Raw genomic sequence first — 17,970 nt, 5'->3', positions numbered from 1 at the left:
AATTATAAATATAAAGAAAATAAGACATAAAAAATACAAGTATTTATTATACTTACCTCTATGATGCCAAAATGAGTGCCTAAGTCCTAAGATCATCACTATATTTCTACTCCCGTCAAAGAAGAATGAAGCTCACCGTTGCCGGAGCAAAATGGTGGCCTGGATCAATGGTTCTTCCTTGTTCCTTGATTCCTTCTCAAAGCCCTTTCTTAAAACCCTTGACAAAATCCAAACCTTGTTTGTGATTCGTGTTTTTGCTTTGTTTGTTTTGGTTATTTTTGATGAGTAAAGCTGATCCCATACATCTCAAGTGTTAACAAAACATACACCTACCAATAAAAAATCTACATTTGGAATCTTGATCAAATAATTTTAAAATGTGTTTAAAAAAAAAAAAAAAAAAAAAAAAAAACTTCAACCATTCCCCTGAAAGTACTATAATACTCTGAAAGAGATCTGTCAAACTGGCGAAACTGGAACAGCTTCTCATAAATATCATAGATACGGGACATTTTCTTTTCTTAAGAGTAAGTTTCCTTCAAATCGTCCTATACTCCCTTTGCAATAGAGTGAAACATGACATTGGCAGCGACATCTGGTTCTATACTATGCCACAACCAGATTAAAATCAAAGCATTCTCCTTCATCCATACATCACAACCCTTGTCAGATTATGAAGGAGAATCAGAAGTAGTATACTTAAGTTTATCCTTGGCCATAAGGTAAACCTTCACAGATTGAGCCAAAAGTAGGTAGTTTGAGCTTCCCTTGAGCTTAATAGAAGTAATTTGGACATTAACATTGACATTGTCCAAGGCAGATGCAGTAGTCACAGAGGTAGTAGACTTGGTCTCAGCCATGAGAACCAAATAAAGTAGACAAATAGAGTTGCCGATATCTGACTTTCACCTAAAAATACTTCACCCACAAATAGAGTCGCAAATATCTGGCTTTCACCCAAAAATACCAAGAAAAATAGCAAACCAACCTGAACAACATCGACTGGATATCTGGCTTTCACCCAAGAGACCCGGGTTCGATAAAGAGAGAAGAACATGACTGTGGTTCAAGTTCTTCAAATCTTCAGCATAGTACCAATAGAGCACGATCCATACACCAAATAAATCACTCCATATGATTTAATCCATAGTAGATGCAGCAATAGGTGGCTGCACACCAGAAGATTTCAGCGCAAAACCGAGATCAGCAAGGAGGATTTTGAAAAGCTTAATTTGATTATAGAGGCTCTGATACCATGTTACAATCCCAGATACCTTGTAATCAAACCAAAAGAAAAAGAAAGAGAGAAGAGAAGAAAAAGAGAGAGATACAACCGAAGGAGACTCCCAAAAGATGAGAAGAGACCTGCGATCTTACCATAATAGTTTGATCGCAGGTTTTCCCTAACCTTAATATTATTTCATAAGAATGAAAATACAAGAATACCCCCAAGACATAAAGAAGAAACCCTAACTAAAAATACTGGGCCGATAGGACAGAATTGACCCTATCGGTCCAGGGAACTAGCGCTAATCCCGATTAACATTAGTCTCAACAAGGGTGTTACAGGTAACAGTTCACTTTCTACTAGCATTATATTTAAGCTTTTTAAATATTACACTCTGTAAACCTGCAGGAATCAAAACTTTCACCAACACTGCATGAAATAACAGAGAGAATTTGAGTTTACAATATATAACAATGATGCACAGAGTCGGGGTGGGATAGGGTGCATGATAACTTACCAGTATTTAATGCTGGAACTACTAAACCACACCGAAGCTTAACCCAGAAACATGGAAGATAACCACAATAGAATAACCCAAAGATGGCACTACTCAGCTGAGCAAAACGAGGATTTCCTCTCTGTAAAAGCAATGCCATTGCAACCACAAAAGCAGCTGAAGTCACAGAAACATCTATTTGACCAAAATACCTGACCATTGTTTGGCAAAACTAATCAGTAAAAAAACCAAAAATGCCAATAATAAAATTTGCTTCACATATTAGGAAAAGAATGAATGAAAAGGATGTCCATGAAACTAAAGAACTATATACCAAAACAAACTTAAAAAACAAATCGAATGGTTTTCAAAATTAAGAGTCATTTTATGTCTTACCAAAACAAGCAGCAAAAGAGTTACGAGAAAACAATAGCCAGAGTAACTGATAACAGTTCATAGATGCAGGTTGGAAACAACAAAAGATGAAGTATCAGCTAATCATCAGGATGGTAGAGATGAGTCTTAACACAATGGATATGAATGACATGATTGAAAGAGAATAAATGAATGTGCTTCACTCGTTACATTGTACTTTAATCAAGGATAGAATTGCATGGAGGAGATGTGTCAGACAAGAAACAAGACGGAAAGCATCCAAAGAACAGTTTTCTCTAACTCTTACCATCCAAAGTAGAGTGGTTAAATTTTGACCAAAGATAAAGAAAAAAAAATTAACATTAGAATGGGAGATATGTCCTAGCCGTAATAAAGATATTTGTGTCCCTGGACCAATTGCCTTCACCCAGAATGCTATAAGGAATGTTGAAGGTGCGAAAGAAGTAATAGGCTTCTGCTTACTGGCTTGGTTGGTAGCAGATCTAGATTTGGTCCAAGGTACATGCCTCTATGCTGGAGAAGTCCCACTATCCATCCACCAAAGGGGCACTGTTGGTTCTTAAATGTAATTTGTTACTCCCATAACCACAAAGTGCCCTTATTCTAGAGTATGAAGCAAGACTCACTGTGCTTCCAACAATAGAGATATGGTGAAGGCCGATGATCATATGCAATGGATTTTCTGGACCATAGATGGGAACACTAGGTTTGGACTAGAAAGTGTTGAAGGTAGATTTTGCATTTTTTTTGTAGCTCAACGGTTATGCTCTATGGTAATAAAGATATCTCCTTTTTTCTTTTTATTTTCCTAATCTATGAACAACAGAAATGGAAAATCATTGAAGTCTGTCCAAAATACTTCAGTGTAAATGTAGTATCTTCCCCATCTAGGATTATCATTTCATAAATCACACAGAAAAAATATGAAACAGAAAAATATGAAGAGTTTAAGCCACGTAGGATGGATATAAAATCATCTCAGAAGGATTCTTGGGTACGTCATCAGAAGATTTAGGGGAAGCCATCCAGAGAGACAACAACTGACGTAGATCAAAACATAAGGAAGAAGAGAGTGGACAAAAAATATTGTTTATGAATTACTGTTCATGTGAACAGTGCTGGTGCCCCATATGGTCCTTTTAGAAGTCCTCTACCACAACCATCGATCCAGAAAATCAGCAGCTTCTAGAAGTCTCTTGTCTTCCATCGGTTACAGAAATCTTGAATTTCTTGTTTCCTTTTTTATTGTCTAAGATTTGTTTCTATTTTGGTTTCGTCTTGGCAAGTAAGCAAACCTTAGGCCTTTTAGTCTTGAACAGATTTGTTTCCCTAACTATTTCTTTCTTAGCCTACAAGTCTTGTAATTAGGGAAGTCTAGATCCTTAGATTAGTTTCCTATTTCAGTTTAGTAGTCTAATTCAATTGTTTCCAAAGTTTTAAAAGCCTAGCCAAGGGTATAAAAGGAGCCCTAATCAATTGTAATGCTTAGCCAATGAATGAAAAGTTATTCTGTGAGCAATGCTAATTCCTAAACCTGAAATATGTTTGTTTCATCAACTGGGATACTTGAGGGTGAGAGACCCAGGCTGAGGTAGCCATTCCCCTACCCTCCTTCTATGATCTCTTCTCATCCTCTTCCCTTCCTTTATTTTCGGTTTTACCTTTGTTATTGAGTGATTGAGTGACCAAATCAAGCCTACTTGAAGCCTTGAAGACCATCATACATTGAAGATTGAAGATCAGCCCAAAACCAGAATTCGATCCAAGCCATTGCGAGGATTTCTCTCCAACAACACCAACAACATCCAAAACCTTACCCCCAACTTAATGGGGTCGGCTACATGGAGATTCCAAGCAAGGACGAGCGCTAGGATCCATGCAAAAAGATTAACAAGTTATGGCTAATTATAATAAGTGCCGGCTGTCAATCTGAGGCACCACTACAAATCAGCCACAGGCTTTTAACAACAGACTGTAATAAGGTACCAGCTGTCTCTTGGTAGAAAACCAGATCTCTTAGATCTGTCGCCATTCACTCAAGCCTTTTAAGGACTTGTTCATCGCCATAAGAGAAGCAATTGAAATAGCCCTTGGTGCCCATTGGTGGTCAGGTCTGTAGGCCACATGTTTTCTCCATGTTGAACTCTTGAAACCTTATTTTTCCTGTCTGTGGTATCCGTGATAGTGATTGGTTTCGTACCTACTTGGTGAGTTCAAGCCAAATTTAGAGGATAGTTTGGGGATATTACTGGCCACTTTCACCCCATATTTCAAGCTCATCCGAGCCCCAATGTGTGAGTTCTCAATTTTCACCTATTTCAGACTTGATTTTTAGATCCTGCCTGAGGTTATGTCCTATGTGATCCTACCTTACATCAACAAGAAGTAGATACACCGTATTTACGTCTGGAATCTCTCTTTCCTCAACAAAAGAGAGGGGGAAAAAGAATCTTGTCGTTCATTCCCTTCCAAATTCCCCAGCATATCGAGTAGGGAGTCATTCTCCACTAAAAACAGCCATTCTCTTGAAATAGTATGGCTGACCGAAAATATCTTCGACTCGGTTTGGCAAGGCTACCAGGATTTCAGACCATCCTTGAAAAAGGAAGCAAATACCTATTGCTACCAAGCGGTCCACAAGCCACAGACATGAATAGTTCTCTTGTTGATTTGTCTTTCCAATCTCGAGAAGTTCAAGGAAGAAACATGGATACTCCTACCAACTCACGATCGTAATGAAGTCCATCAGTAAACCTACAGAATATAAGAAGGAAATCAAACTAAAGGATTAAGGTAACAGAGGGCAGTCCACCTTTTCTCACCTACAAGCATGGTGATGTAGGATGACAGGAAAAATCATTGATCCCAACATGTATGCACAGATAAAAAGGTTTAAGGATGAAAATGGAAACCACACGTAGCTCTATATAGCACATAGATCTGGAACTCAAAATCTAAATTTCTTAGTTAATCTAAGCAAAATTTGAACTGTTTGATGATGATGGCAATGGTGGATGGAGAAAGGGAAGATATCGATTAATGTAATCAATATTGGAAAGGGGCCGAAAGCAATAATTTTTTATATGGCACTTTCACTTTATTGGGTACAAGAAGAAAGTTGTATTTGAGGATAATCTGATATTATAGGCTAACTTCAAGGGAGAAAATGAAATTCTCCCTTTTTCTTTCACTTGGTAAATGACACATTTTACCTCCCCTAATGAATTTTTTCATTAATATTCAAAATCTCAATCTATTAAATTCAGTCATTGTTTCAGTGTATAGCCACCTCAGCAGTTAACGGGACAGTGGTGTTTGTAGCTCCTCCTGAACTGTATGACAGCCTAGGATCTTCCTCTCATGTCAACAGGAAACTCTCCCGACTTGAACCCAGATATGGTTGTTGTTCGCTCGTAAATTCTAAATCTATAACTCCATTTCTTGAACAATAATTTATTCCATAACAAAAACTTGTAAAACATCAACAGTCAATATTATTGGCCAATTTGGGTCCATAAAGTCCTGAATTAAAGTGTAACTCCCTCTCAAAAAAATAAATAAACAAATAAAGTTGGGAAAGGCCAACTAAATGAGTCCAGCTACATGAATCCGTTTCCTCATTCAACTATTGGTTGCTAAACCAAGGCCATCCATGCCTTTTCTCACCAGTTCAACTGCCAAGTAAATTTCACTCTACCCATGTCTGGCCCCTCTAGTCCATAACATATAACTCCTCCCTTCTGGGGCATTAATGAAGGTCGAATCTTCAAACCATAAATCTAACTATTCTCTAGACTCCAATACCATATGATTTAACAATACAAGAGAGAGAGAGAGAGAGCCTAAAAAGAGAACTTACAATGTCATTATCGGCATGAGAGTACAGATAACAGAGCAAACCCGTGAAACATATCGGGGAGGAGGTGTCATCCCCTCGGCAATTCCGCGACTTCTGACCAGTTCAAAATACTCTCGTGCACCGACGAAAACAGCAGCAGCCAGGGCAACCGTGAAAACCCAACCCCCTGCTAACACAACCCCACCAGCGCAAACTCCGATCCCAATCCCGAAAACGATTCTTTTCTTCAACTGACTACCTTTCTTCTGCTGAGGCTCAGAAGATACTAAATCATTATCCATTTTTCCGGAGTTAGGGCCTTTGTCGACTTCCTACACCATAACCCATCTCAGAGTTCCATTCTTGAACAATTCAAGAGAGACTAAAATAGAAATCAAAGAAAACGAAGAAAGATCAATATATGAGACTCACCGGAGATAATTCTTTGGCTTCTCCTTCATCGACCTGATTAGTTTCAGCTCTGGAGACAGCCGTAAGTATCCGACAATTTCTGTATACACTAAACCTTCGTTCCCGAGGAACCCGGACGAGGGATCTGGGTCCATCACAAGTTAATCTTACTTTCAGTTGCGAGGCAGATTGAGCGAATGCTAGGGTATTCGATGACAGGCCATACTGGCAAGGAAAAATCGAAGGAAGTGAGAGGGGAATGACTCTGAAGCAATCGATTTCGACAGAAGAGGCCATCATATCTCTGCTAGGTTATGGTTGAAGATGAACAAAATGCATCTTCAAGGCTTTGAAGAGGGCCGATTCTGAAATTTATCGTCGCCGAGAGATCTTACCATTAATGGAAGCCAAAACTCCCATTAGTATGTGAACTCGTGAAGGGTTCGGACATGGAAATTGTGACTGGGAGGATGCGGCCATGCGGGGACGGTGGGTTATCTTATCTGAGGAGTGATCATATGCTTAAGATTGGTGTCTGTTGGTTTCTGACCAGACCCGGGTCGTCTGTGGCCCGACCCATGGCCTTGTAATCCCCGCCAGGGGTTTGACTTCTAAAACGGTTACAATGGCAGCTATAAGTAATTAATTCTCAAGAAACACTGATCCAACATTATTCTTTCCATCCATACCGTTACGATTTTTTTTTTTTTTTTTTTGGCGTTTACACCCAAACAGAGTGAGGGGGAAATGACCACCCACCCCATGAGAAATGGAAATCCCTAGTTGTTGATACTTATGCTGGTTTGCATGTGTTTCGGATTCCTATCCCCACACTCGTGCAGGAATCACGTTGCCTTTAAAGAAACCCTCTTTTTTCTTTTCTTATTTTTGATGAGAGAGATGGAAATTTACTTTCCCAAGAGAATCAGAAAATTAATTTAATATAAAAGAGTTTAAGTAAATATATGCCGGGGAGTGATAGAAATTTCTCAACATATTTTGAACATGACCCATTGCACATATTCCATCCATATGGGCAATTCAAACGCTGGGAGCACCAAACTTTTTTTTTTTGGTAAAACATAACCTAACATAGTTCAATGGTTTAGAATTCAGCTAGGTTGAAATCTAGTACATTTTGGCCACATGTTTCGTTTGAACATTTCAATTTGTCAATTAATAATGATTGGGTTTGAAACTTCAAGAAACTCTTAATTATGCATCTCTAAACATATTGGAACCTTTAGATTGTATAAAACACAACGGTAATTTGGCATAGAACCCTCAGTTGTGAATGTATGTCATACCTTATTGTATATTTTGTCTAATATAATTTATTCTACACATAACTTATAGTATTAGAACACACAATATCTAATTTAAAAAAAAAAAAACTAAAATATGTATTTCATAGTACAGTTACAAGTGGTCAAGTAAAACTGTTGCCACCCCCTATGAAATTGTTATAGCATCTCTATGTTAGTACCATATAGAGTGCTAACTTAGAAGCTTCTGAGCAAAAATTTCCCCTTTCATTTCGAAAAAAAAAAAAAAAACAGTGAACATGAATGAAAAATTCCATTTTCTTGATCCCATAAAACGAAAAAACGTTTGACTACCGAAAGCAGCCTTAGTCTCATCAGCAGCTTTCATATTGATTTATCACATCTAACATCGACCCCTGTATGCCTGCTTTGTCTGTAGGTTCCCAGTTTTGGTGTTCAGACAACTATGGCTCTCAGGCATGAGATGCAAACAACTTTGGAAAGAGATTGTGTATGAGTGGGGCATTCTATGATCTGTCCTAAGTGATAATTCAGCCAACCTTGAAAGATCCAGTGTAGGATTAATAACAACAAGAAAGAAGGAAAAATTAAGCCTTATCCCAACTTAATGGGGTTGACTACATGGATCCAACAAAACAAAATAAGAAAAAACAGAGATGTAAACAGAAAAAACGGGGAATGAAGAAATGATAAATGAAGGAAGGAAAATAAGATGAAAAATGAAAATGAAAACTGAAGAATAGAACAAATGAAAGAAGAAAGAGGCAGAGGCTAAAAGAAGCTCAGAAGTCCACCACTTGTTAACAGCAGAGTGGTTTTCGTTCCAATACTTGGCAGATCCCAATCACTTCACTCTAAATACAGATTAAATCGGGCAATTTCTTCAATACATGTCACCCAGATCCTTTAAACTTGGAAAAATCAGATCAAATTCGTTTACCTCAGCACCCTATAAAATGCCCCAAGCATAACCTTCCCTTCCATCTCCTAACACAAATTCGTCATCCCAGTTTACTAGCTAAATAGTATTTCCTCTCCCTCGGCAATCATGTGGAACAGAGTTTTCCTTTCTGGGTTCTTGATTTTGGCCTCCCTTGTCCACACAAACTCCATTTCCAGCCACTCTCATCACCACCACGCCCGCTCCACAGCAGTACTCGACACAGACGGCAATGAGCTCCAAGCAGGGATGCCATACTACATCGTCTCTGCCATCAGGAAAGGCGGCGGTGGCGGTGTCTTCCTGGACAGGAGAGAGAGATCCACCTCTCACAGCAGCCACACGACCCAAACCCCAACAATAAAACAGAGCTCCTACGACATGAACATGGGTACCCCCGTGGTATTCTCTCCAGCATCGTCGCAACACCCAGCAGCCGCAGGAGCAAGGTTCCTGGGAGAGATTGAGGAGGGGGAAATGAAGATTCAAGAATCGATGGACTTGAACGTTGGGTTCTCAGGGATGAACAATAGGGTGTGGCAGGTGGAAGCGAGGAAGGAGGAGGAATCATCAGAGTCGAGGGATTCGATGAGGTATGTGACACTGGGAGGGAAGCCAGGGTACCCAGGATCATCAACCGTGAGGAACTGGTTCCAGATCGAGAGGATTAGCCAGGATAGCCCAACGTATAGGATCGTCTACTGCCCCAATGTATGCGAGTCTTGCCAAGTGACCTGCGGGAGTGTTGGGATCAACAAGGAGAACAGCAACCGATGGCTGTCGGTGTCGGAGCACAGTGAGTTCCCCTTCGTCTTCATCAGAGCAGCCGAGGCACAGCGACTCCAGTAGCACCAAGGATGCATAGAGAGAGAGAGAGTCTCTACAACTCTTAAGCAAGCGGGAATAATTGTACAAGGATTGCTTTTGGATCATTAGTAATTCTATCAAATAAGCATCAATTAATTTTGAATATTTTCATCTTTCTTCTAATTATTATTTTCCTTTCATACATTTTGTTGTGTTTTGTCTGTGTGAACTGTGAAGCATGGTTTAAGATATTGGAATTGGTCTTGGATCGGTCTGATCCTGATTCAAATTGGCCTGTGTCGATTTGAATTATATCAAATACCGAATACCCTTGGTTTTTATTTTGAAAAAATGGGTGAAAGAACCCTACAGTTCTAGTGTAGAAAATACAATAAAACTTGGATGAGACTTGAGTGCCCACAGAATGATTAATAGACGAAACGGTGGAAGGAATTAATAATAAACTGGAGCTATGGAGATCAAACTTATAATGAAGAGGTTTTATGATAAGCAAAACGAAGATTGAGTATATAATGCCCCTTCAGTCAAACTAGAGGAGGGAAGGAGTGGTGAAACTTGGGGAATGAAAGCTACCCGAGAGTGACTGTTTTAAATACCTAGGGGTCCATCTTTAACAAAAGGGGGATATAGAGGATGATATTACCCATAGAATTAAAGTGGGATGGATGAAATGGAGAGATGCGTCAGGAGTGTTATGTGACAAAAGAATGCCTGATAAACTTAAGGGTAAATTCTATAGGACAATGGTATGACTAACTATGACATATGGAGCGGAGTGTTAGGCAGTCAGAAAGAGTGATTTGACTAAACTGAGTGTAATTGAGATGAGAATGCTAAGAGGACTGTGCGGCAAGACTCATGAGAGATAGAGTAAGGAAGATTGTATTAGAAAACACCAATCCACGACAAGCTCCATGAGAACCTATTAATATTATTAATGAGGTAAGGGCAAGCCTAAAATGACTATAAATGAAGTATTGAAAAAAGACATGCATATGGTAGAACTCAATTCTAGTATGACCATGGATAGAGTTTTGTGAAGGACAAGGACCCGATTAACCGACACCATGTAAGGGATGTTCCTGTGATGCATCTTCGATTTCTGGCTTATTTGCTTCTCTTAGCTCCTTTTTACTTCTATTTTCTTATTTTTTTGCTTCTTTATTTTCTTTTTTTCATATCGGATGCTTGTAGTCGACCCCATGTAGTGGGGATAAAGACCATAAGGTTATGTTTGGTATTGTTTTTGGGACTCAAGAGAAATTGTCACTGAATCCATTAGATTGCAATAATTTTGGAAATCACCACATAGGAGTTACCCAGCTAGAGAGAGAGAACAAAAGGAATGCTTCTTTGGTTCAATTGAGAGGTGAGACAAGCTCCTAGTTCTTCAACTGAAGGTTTCCCAGAAGAATTGAAATGCCAAGGCAGGCAACCTACTTAGGAAAGCAACGTAGGAAATAAATAGATAAAAGAAAAGCTGCGCATACCTAACCCAAGAATTCATATTCAACAACCCCAAGAATACAAACACGGAGCACCCCTGGAAGGAGGAGCAAAAAGAAAGGAAAGAAACTGATACAAATCAAGAGGTCTCCCTCCCTTGAGTATGAAGGACTATGTTCCTAGAAGACATATGTGCTGGTTCCTAGGGAAGGAGTCCCAAGTGCCAGAGAATGGACCAAATCTTTGCTTTTACAGTTCAGGATTTCGATGTCCATCGTATGATGTCACTCTCCAGAAGTGGTATATCACCGCACAGAAGACTTGCTTTCCAATCTGTCCCACACGGTCTTACCAACAAAATATGATCGGATCCATTGCCACTTCAATCAAAAGGGATGGTGGGGCGGCACATAGAGTGAGTGCATTCTGAATGAGACAGAAGCCGAAAAGGACCAAAAAAAATAAGAGATGAGGCAGTGAGGCACATCTTCTTGCCCATTCCAGCAAAGGCAACAGTTGGAAGAGGATATGATTCCTCTCTCCCGGAGGAAGCACCGAGTGGGGAGAGAAAGTGTGAGTGCCCTTCAGGCGATGAAGCTGTGACGAAGGATGTTTCCTTTAAACCAGACAATGTTGTTTCAAGGAACAACAGGGGCTCTAGGGCAGACCAAATCCCAAGCAAAAGAGAAGAATCCCGAGCTTATCTCCATCCAAGTTACTGCATCCCCATCAAGAATAATATCAGAGACAAGGGCCATCCTGTTCAAGCCTGTATCAAACCTTATTCGGTCTCCATAGGTAAGGATCAAAACCCCATAGGGTTGCCAACTATCAAGCCACAAGGAAGTGGAGGAGCCATCGTCAATCCTAGACCAGATTACATTAGCAGCAATGCTTCCATGCTTCAGAATCTGATGCCAAGGCCCACGACCAATCCTGGGTGCAGCGACAGTCCATATAGAATCTCCTTTAAATACCGAGAGTAGGCCCATGTAACCCAAATGCTTTTAGCTTTGGAAGCCAATTTTCACACAAGATTAAGGATGCCAGCCCGATTCATGTTCTTGACTCAACGCAGCCCCAAGCCACCTTTGGATTTAGGAAGACAAACTGAGGACCAACTTGTGCAATGGAGGAATCAATTGACGTCGGACCCTTTCATTAGAAAAGCACTCATGAGAAATTCGATTTTCAGGATGATAACTGAAGTTCATTCAGTGAGGTTCTTTCAAATTCTCTTTCTTGAAAATTCACATCCATAAGGCTTCACTTCCAAGGAGCAGAGGCTCTATCGGTCCCAAATGCTTGAAGATCATTAAACAAGTGCATGACCGGACCATGCAGCAAGACAACCACAGACCCAAATGCTTGAAGATCATTAAACATGCATATGACTGGACACTGCAGCAAGACAACCTCAGACGAGAAGCCAACTTCTGTTGCACATATAAGAAACGGCGTACCCAGTGCAGGAAGCTCCCACCACTGCCAGGTCTGGGGAGGGTCATAATGTACACAGCCTTACACCACTTCATGGAGAGGCAGTTTCCGGACTCGAACGCGCGACAAAAGGTCACAATGGAGAAACCTTACTGTTGCGCCAAGATCCTGCCTCAATGGGGAGGGTCATAATGCACGCAGACTTCAGTTGCACATGTCCTACAAAATAAGGGCTGACGATGACAAGTCAGCTGCATAAATAGATAATCCAAATGCTCCACCACATCAGCCTGGCATAACATATCCTGTCAGTGCAGATTTTGGACCCCAAGCAATAAGAAATAGAAACATTTCCACAGGGAAAAAGAAAATTTTGCAGTACTAACACCTGTAAACAATAAGAACCACGGAACTATCTTACAAATGAACAACTACAATTTCATTCTCCAAAGCAGTATAAAATGATTTGTACTTCAAAAATAAAAAGGACAGACCTCCATCTTCTTCACCCTTGCACTGCCAATGCTTGCAGATCATCCATAAATACTTGTATGCTTACATCATCTGTAAATATGATCTCTGAGCCAACTGTGTACATGGACTTCTGGGTAACAGAAGGATTCAACTTGGCAAGCAAAAACCTTGCCTGGCTGCTGTGCTGGTCACACTTTATAAGTTTGGGTACTGGAATGCGCTCCGCTACCACTTGAGCTGCATCGATCTCTGGAGCTTCCAACAGTTTACTCAGGTTCACATGATTTGGGTCCTTGTCATAACCAAGCCTCCTCCACTGTGCTATCTTAGATCCATAATGAATAACCACATTGAAGTACGAATCAAAAAGCAAAATTACATCTGGAGAAATGGAGCTAACATCAAGGACGACTGGAACTGGTGGACCATCAAAGGAGTACTGGAAAAGGGTAGGCTGAATCATGATCATGGACCCAGTCACCCCTTCCCTGTTAAGCATCAGCCGGAAGAATGCAGTTTCATCGGGACTGCTGTTAAAGACATCGATGAACTGTGACCTCCTTAAATAGTACATGAACTGCGGGTACAAGGAGAAGTTGGAAGCCACTCGGAATGAAGACGGGTCTTCCTGAATGTAGTCCCCAAACTTTGAGGCAAATTGAACCAATGTCTTATCCAGCCATCTGATAACATCTCGAGCACAAAATCGCTCAGCTCGGTGGATGGCAAGTCTGGCCATGACTGAAGCAGCTGTTTCTTGATCAAACCCAGAGGCAATTTCTGGTGAGCGGATCAGAACCCATCTTCTGGCTACAGTTGTCACCCGTGAACGAAGTCCCATGTTCCCATCCTGGTACCGAGTTATGAACTGAACGAAGAACGCTGACCCAGGTGGTATTTTTTGCTCATCACCCCCTTCAAAGAAAAATGTGATGCATGTCTTGTTTGTAAGTGTACCCAATTTCCACAAATTGGTACCCCCCTGGCCAATCTCATTCACACTCACTGCACTGTTTTTTCTTTGAAGAGAAACACAAGGACCAAGGGCACCACAGATCATTACCTCTTTTGTGGTTACTATTTCCACTGTCGCATCAAAGCACATCTTTAGGTGGCCATCAGCATCACGGCTAAAAATGTGTCTTAAGCAATTTCTGAACTGATCTGATTCAAATGACTCCCCCAGCATCATGAAGCCACCTGAGCTCTCAACTGGGGCTTTTAACTCTGCTGCTCCAACTTGATCAAGAGAACAAGCAAACAAATCAAGGACAATAGATGAATCACATAACCTCAGAGCTAACTGCTTGTAGAAGTTGCAGGATTTCTCATAAAACTTGGCATGACCATTAACAAGATCTCGGTGGGTCCGGATGGTATTGCCCAAATCAGACTTTACTACTATCCCAGGGCCGACAGTCGCAGGACCAGATGTGAAAACCATGACTCGACTACCTATCTTGGATAAACATGCTTCTAAGAGTCCAATGGAAGCCGAAATAGCCACTCCAGTGGATCTTAGAGGACGATGGCCAGACAACGCCTGCACTGAAGAATGGATCTCTTCAATTATTGTGGTGAGGTTGAACTCACATTCAGAAAGTGGAAGCAGAAAGCCCTGCTTTTGGATAGCTGACAACTTTCCACATTGTTCATGCTTAGGATAGGAAATGCCCAACAACTCCTGGATCTGAAAGTTTGGAATAGGACAGATTTGTGTCACATGCTAGGTCTGAGAAAACAATTGCTATTGTACATGTCTACAAAACAAGAAAATTGGAAGATGTTAATGGTCCAATGTGAACAGAGCTTGCCATTTGTGTTGGTAAGGCAGGGATAATTCTCTTCCTGACCTTTCACCTAAAGGTGAAATCAGCATAGTTATTTCTCACTAACATCAGCAAATTACCAAGATTTTTTTCTTAGCAAAATTAAATTAAGAGGTAGCATGGCAATACAGTCATTACAAAAAAACACCGGAAAATAACACCTAATCCAACAGTGCATGAACGGTCCCAACAGGAACAAACAATTCAAAAACAAAAACTACTCCCGGTTAAGCCTCTATGTAGGTTGATGGTAGGTAAACAAAAGTAACACATGATGAAGAGGCACCATGGCAGCACAGTCATAACAGCAAGCATAACAAAATAACACCTAATCCAAAAGTGCATGAATGCTCCCAATAGGAACAAACAATTCAAAAACAAAAACTCTCTCAGTTAAGCCCCTAACTGAGAAGATGAAGTGCAGAACTTGCACACATGCAGCTCTTGGCAACAACATCAATGAAAATTTTATACAATTCTTCAAATCTACTACTTTCGTTCAATGGTTAAAATATAAATAAGCAAAGACTCCTATTCTCCTATGTAACTGAATATGAAAACTAAAGTAAACAAAGAAAATACAATAAAACCTCCTATGCATGTCAAACTTCCATAACATAAAAAGATCAGAAAAATTAACTAAATAATCTTAAGCCCCTACTATCATGTAACTGCACCAGAAAGTGGAAAGGACTTTCCCATCATAAGACATTAAAATATGTTAATGACATCAGCTAATGCGCTTTTCCATATTTATCGGCCAGAATTTCTCTTTATTTCAGGATGCATTCTGTAAAACACCTTGAGTAAGGTGCATCCTATAGCCTCAATCATCAACTGAAACAGTCAAAACTATTCTCAGGCTCTGGAAATTTTGAAAATAGTTCCACTATGTCTCTCACATTGCAGTTTTAAGGATTGACTAAGGCATGCTAGAGGTAAAAAACTATCTGGGGACGGATTCATCTACCAAAAAAGACCCAATCAGACTTCAGGACAATGATGAATCAGAAACAAACATAGAGAGACCACCACCTCTAAGCAGCAAGCGTTGCCCAAGTCATTCATAAAAAGATGCTTCACACCCCCCCCCCTCTCAAAGGTTCCAGATGCTTTTCCTTGAGAATGAGGCTGTTCAAAGCAGCCAAGCTGGGTACTGACAGGGTTATTTTTTACTGAGAAGCTCTTACTAGAACCAGATTACTCCGTAGCTTAGGGACAATCAACAGGTCTTGGAAGATATCACTTCGCATTTAATGATTTTTTTGCACAAAGAATCCAGCAATGGTTCTACAAGTTCTCGACTCATCACAGTTGACCAAACTGGCTAAATTCGATCGCTCGTAAGAAATGATCTATGGACAAAACAATATGATTCTATACAATGTTTCAAGAGTAGAAAACTGTCCGATTTTTTTTTTATTGGTTTACTTTTACAATGGTTATGCTCCACCATATTTCTGGACTAAAAGAACTATAATATCATTTGTTTAAACTTCGTACCCTATGAGAAAACAAAAAAGGTGTGGAGAAGAGAGCACTACAATAGTATAATGATCCATTAGAAGCCAGAAGGTACGCACCCGATCAGAAGAGAGTTGGCGTTCGCCATGAAACATTACAGCCCTGAAACAGTCAGCAAAGCCAAGGTCATGAACAAAAACCATGGAGTCAAATGTGACCAGCCCAACCAGCACATTCTCTGGTAGCTGATCCACAACAAGCAACAGTTCATTCTTGAGCGCCCGAAGTTCCTCTTCTGGAGTGCAAGTGTCGATGACAAACACAAACGCAGGCCCACTAACCCGTGAATCAACACCAGACAAAGAAGACGAAGAAAAAGAAGAAACCAAAGAAGAAGAAGACAGCAACCCATTCTGAACCCAATTCGAACTAGAACTGGGAGTTGATGTGGGACATGGGTTCTTCCGAGCATGAAGGTATTCGACAGTGCTGTAAGTTGGGAAAAGCTCAGCAGGAAGACTATTCTCTCCGATTCCAGCATAAGAACGAGGGAATGGATTCTTTTGATAACAAAAGGGGCAAACCCAAAGGCGGGACTTGTAATCGACACGGGCGTAAGGATTCAAAGCACCACCGCAACGATTACATATGAGAGGATCATAAGGGAGAAGAGGGAGCTCGTTGAATTGCATCAATGGAGTACACATGATGCTCAAAGGGATCGCCAGAGCCGAAGCTTCGGATTTGGAAGCCGGCCACGCGCTCCATGACCAACGAAGGCCTTCGATCGCCTCTAATTCAACGAAATCCATCTATATTGAACAGCAGATCAAGGAACGCAAAATCTTCCCCCAAAAAGAAATCAAAAAGGCTTCATGGGCCTCAGTAATCAAGCTTGTAGAGGAGAAGAATTGAATTGAAGGAAAGAAAATAATAAGAGAGAAAGGGAGAGGAAATGAGGAGAAGAGAAGCCCGTGAACGAGGGTTTCACTGTCTTCTGAAACTCCAATCCTCTTTCTCTCTCGCTCGCTCGGAACTTTGGGAAGAGGAAATCAAACGAAAATTATAAAGAACAATAAAGATTGCTTCTCTCGCCTGAGGAGTGAGGATGTCCTTTCCGTCGACGTGATTAGATTCCGAATTTCTTAAGCGATTCGGCGTGGCTGGGCGGACCAGTATTTGGTTGGTTCAGGAAAAAAAAAATCAACACTAGCAAGTCTGGAAGATTCCAGTTAAATGAGACCGGTTTCTAAAAAAAAAAGAAAAATTAAATGAGATCAGCTGCATGAAATCTCGCTCTCTAATCGACTCTATATGAGGTTGTATTTGGGATAAGACCTAGGCTATTGTATTTAATTATTTATTAATTCTCCTAAGGTTTTCAGTATTTTTTCATTTTACGAAAATAAAAGAAAAAAACTAAATCTTTCGTTTTAATTCCTTACTACAAACCACTTATTCATACAGCCACAAACCCAAATGAAATGTAAATGTGACTCCTTACTCTATAAAATGAGCTCTACTCCTTCTCCTAAATGACTTGTAAAAATTCTCCCAAGGGTTAGAATTAAGAGAGAGAAGCTCCCCAAGGATCGCCTCTCTTAGTCCTTCAAGATCTTCAAGCTCCGTCGGACTTCCAAGTACTCCGTCGGTCTTCAACAACTACTCCAAGGTCCGATCAGTCCCCTACAAGTTCGATCGCTCTCAAAAGTTAGCTTCATCAACCCAAAGCTTCATCAAAGATCCAAATACCCTTCTTCTTCTCAAATCCTCTGACCTAAGCCTACCCAAACCTTGTAACAAATATCTCCAAATATTAGTAAAGTTTATTTTCAAATTGCATCATTATTTCCTGCATTTCATCTTGCATACAGCTTGCTTCTTGTTCTATCTT

The 17,970-nt window shown here is 40.4% G+C and overlaps 3 protein-coding genes across 7 annotated transcripts in view; 1 reads left to right on the top strand and 2 right to left on the bottom strand.

The window, feature by feature from the left end:
* Positions 1-6,879, bottom strand: part of LOC122081107 (phosphatidate cytidylyltransferase 4, chloroplastic-like) — a 55,731-nt gene extending 48,852 nt beyond the window's left edge. The window contains exons 1-3 of one of the 2 annotated variants that reach the window (XM_042648082.1): positions 6,391-6,879; positions 5,980-6,290; positions 1,746-1,936 (exon numbers count right to left, since the gene is read on the bottom strand). In XM_042648082.1, coding sequence (XP_042504016.1) covers positions 1,746-1,936; positions 5,980-6,290; positions 6,391-6,669 — 781 coding nt within the window. In that variant the 5' untranslated portion in view covers positions 6,670-6,879. The remainder of the gene's footprint in view (positions 1-1,745; positions 1,937-5,979; positions 6,291-6,390) is intronic. The other variant, XM_042648084.1, reaches the window with a different exon arrangement.
* Positions 6,880-8,703: 1,824 nt separating this feature from the next.
* On the top strand, positions 8,704-9,444 carry LOC122082211 (21 kDa seed protein-like). The gene has a single exon (XM_042649683.1). It carries the CDS (start codon positions 8,704-8,706, stop codon positions 9,442-9,444), a length of 741 nt encoding a protein of 246 aa, XP_042505617.1.
* A 1,466-nt stretch (positions 9,445-10,910) lies between these two features.
* LOC122081924 (protein transport protein SEC23-like) lies at positions 10,911-17,153 on the bottom strand. 4 transcript variants are annotated; one of them, XM_042649339.1, is made up of 3 exons: positions 16,196-17,153; positions 12,804-14,473; positions 10,911-12,614 (listed from the first exon to the last, which is right to left on the bottom strand). In XM_042649339.1, exons 1-2 carry the CDS (start codon positions 16,886-16,888, stop codon positions 12,815-12,817), a joined length of 2,352 nt encoding a protein of 783 aa, XP_042505273.1. In that variant the 5' UTR covers positions 16,889-17,153; the 3' UTR covers positions 10,911-12,614; positions 12,804-12,814. The 4 variants fall into 4 exon arrangements, with proteins under 4 accessions (XP_042505273.1, XP_042505274.1, XP_042505275.1 ...); XM_042649340.1 differs by having other exon boundaries at positions 10,911-12,599; XM_042649341.1 differs by having other exon boundaries at positions 10,911-12,542.
* Between the last annotated feature and the right edge of the window lie 817 nt (positions 17,154-17,970).

The sequence above is a fragment of the Macadamia integrifolia genome, chromosome 6, assembly GCF_013358625.1.
Source record: "Macadamia integrifolia cultivar HAES 741 chromosome 6, SCU_Mint_v3, whole genome shotgun sequence".
Classification (NCBI taxonomy): Eukaryota; Viridiplantae; Streptophyta; class Magnoliopsida; order Proteales; family Proteaceae; genus Macadamia; species Macadamia integrifolia.
Note: the sequence above shows the minus strand (reverse complement) of the source record. Positions and strands in the feature narration are given on the sequence as shown.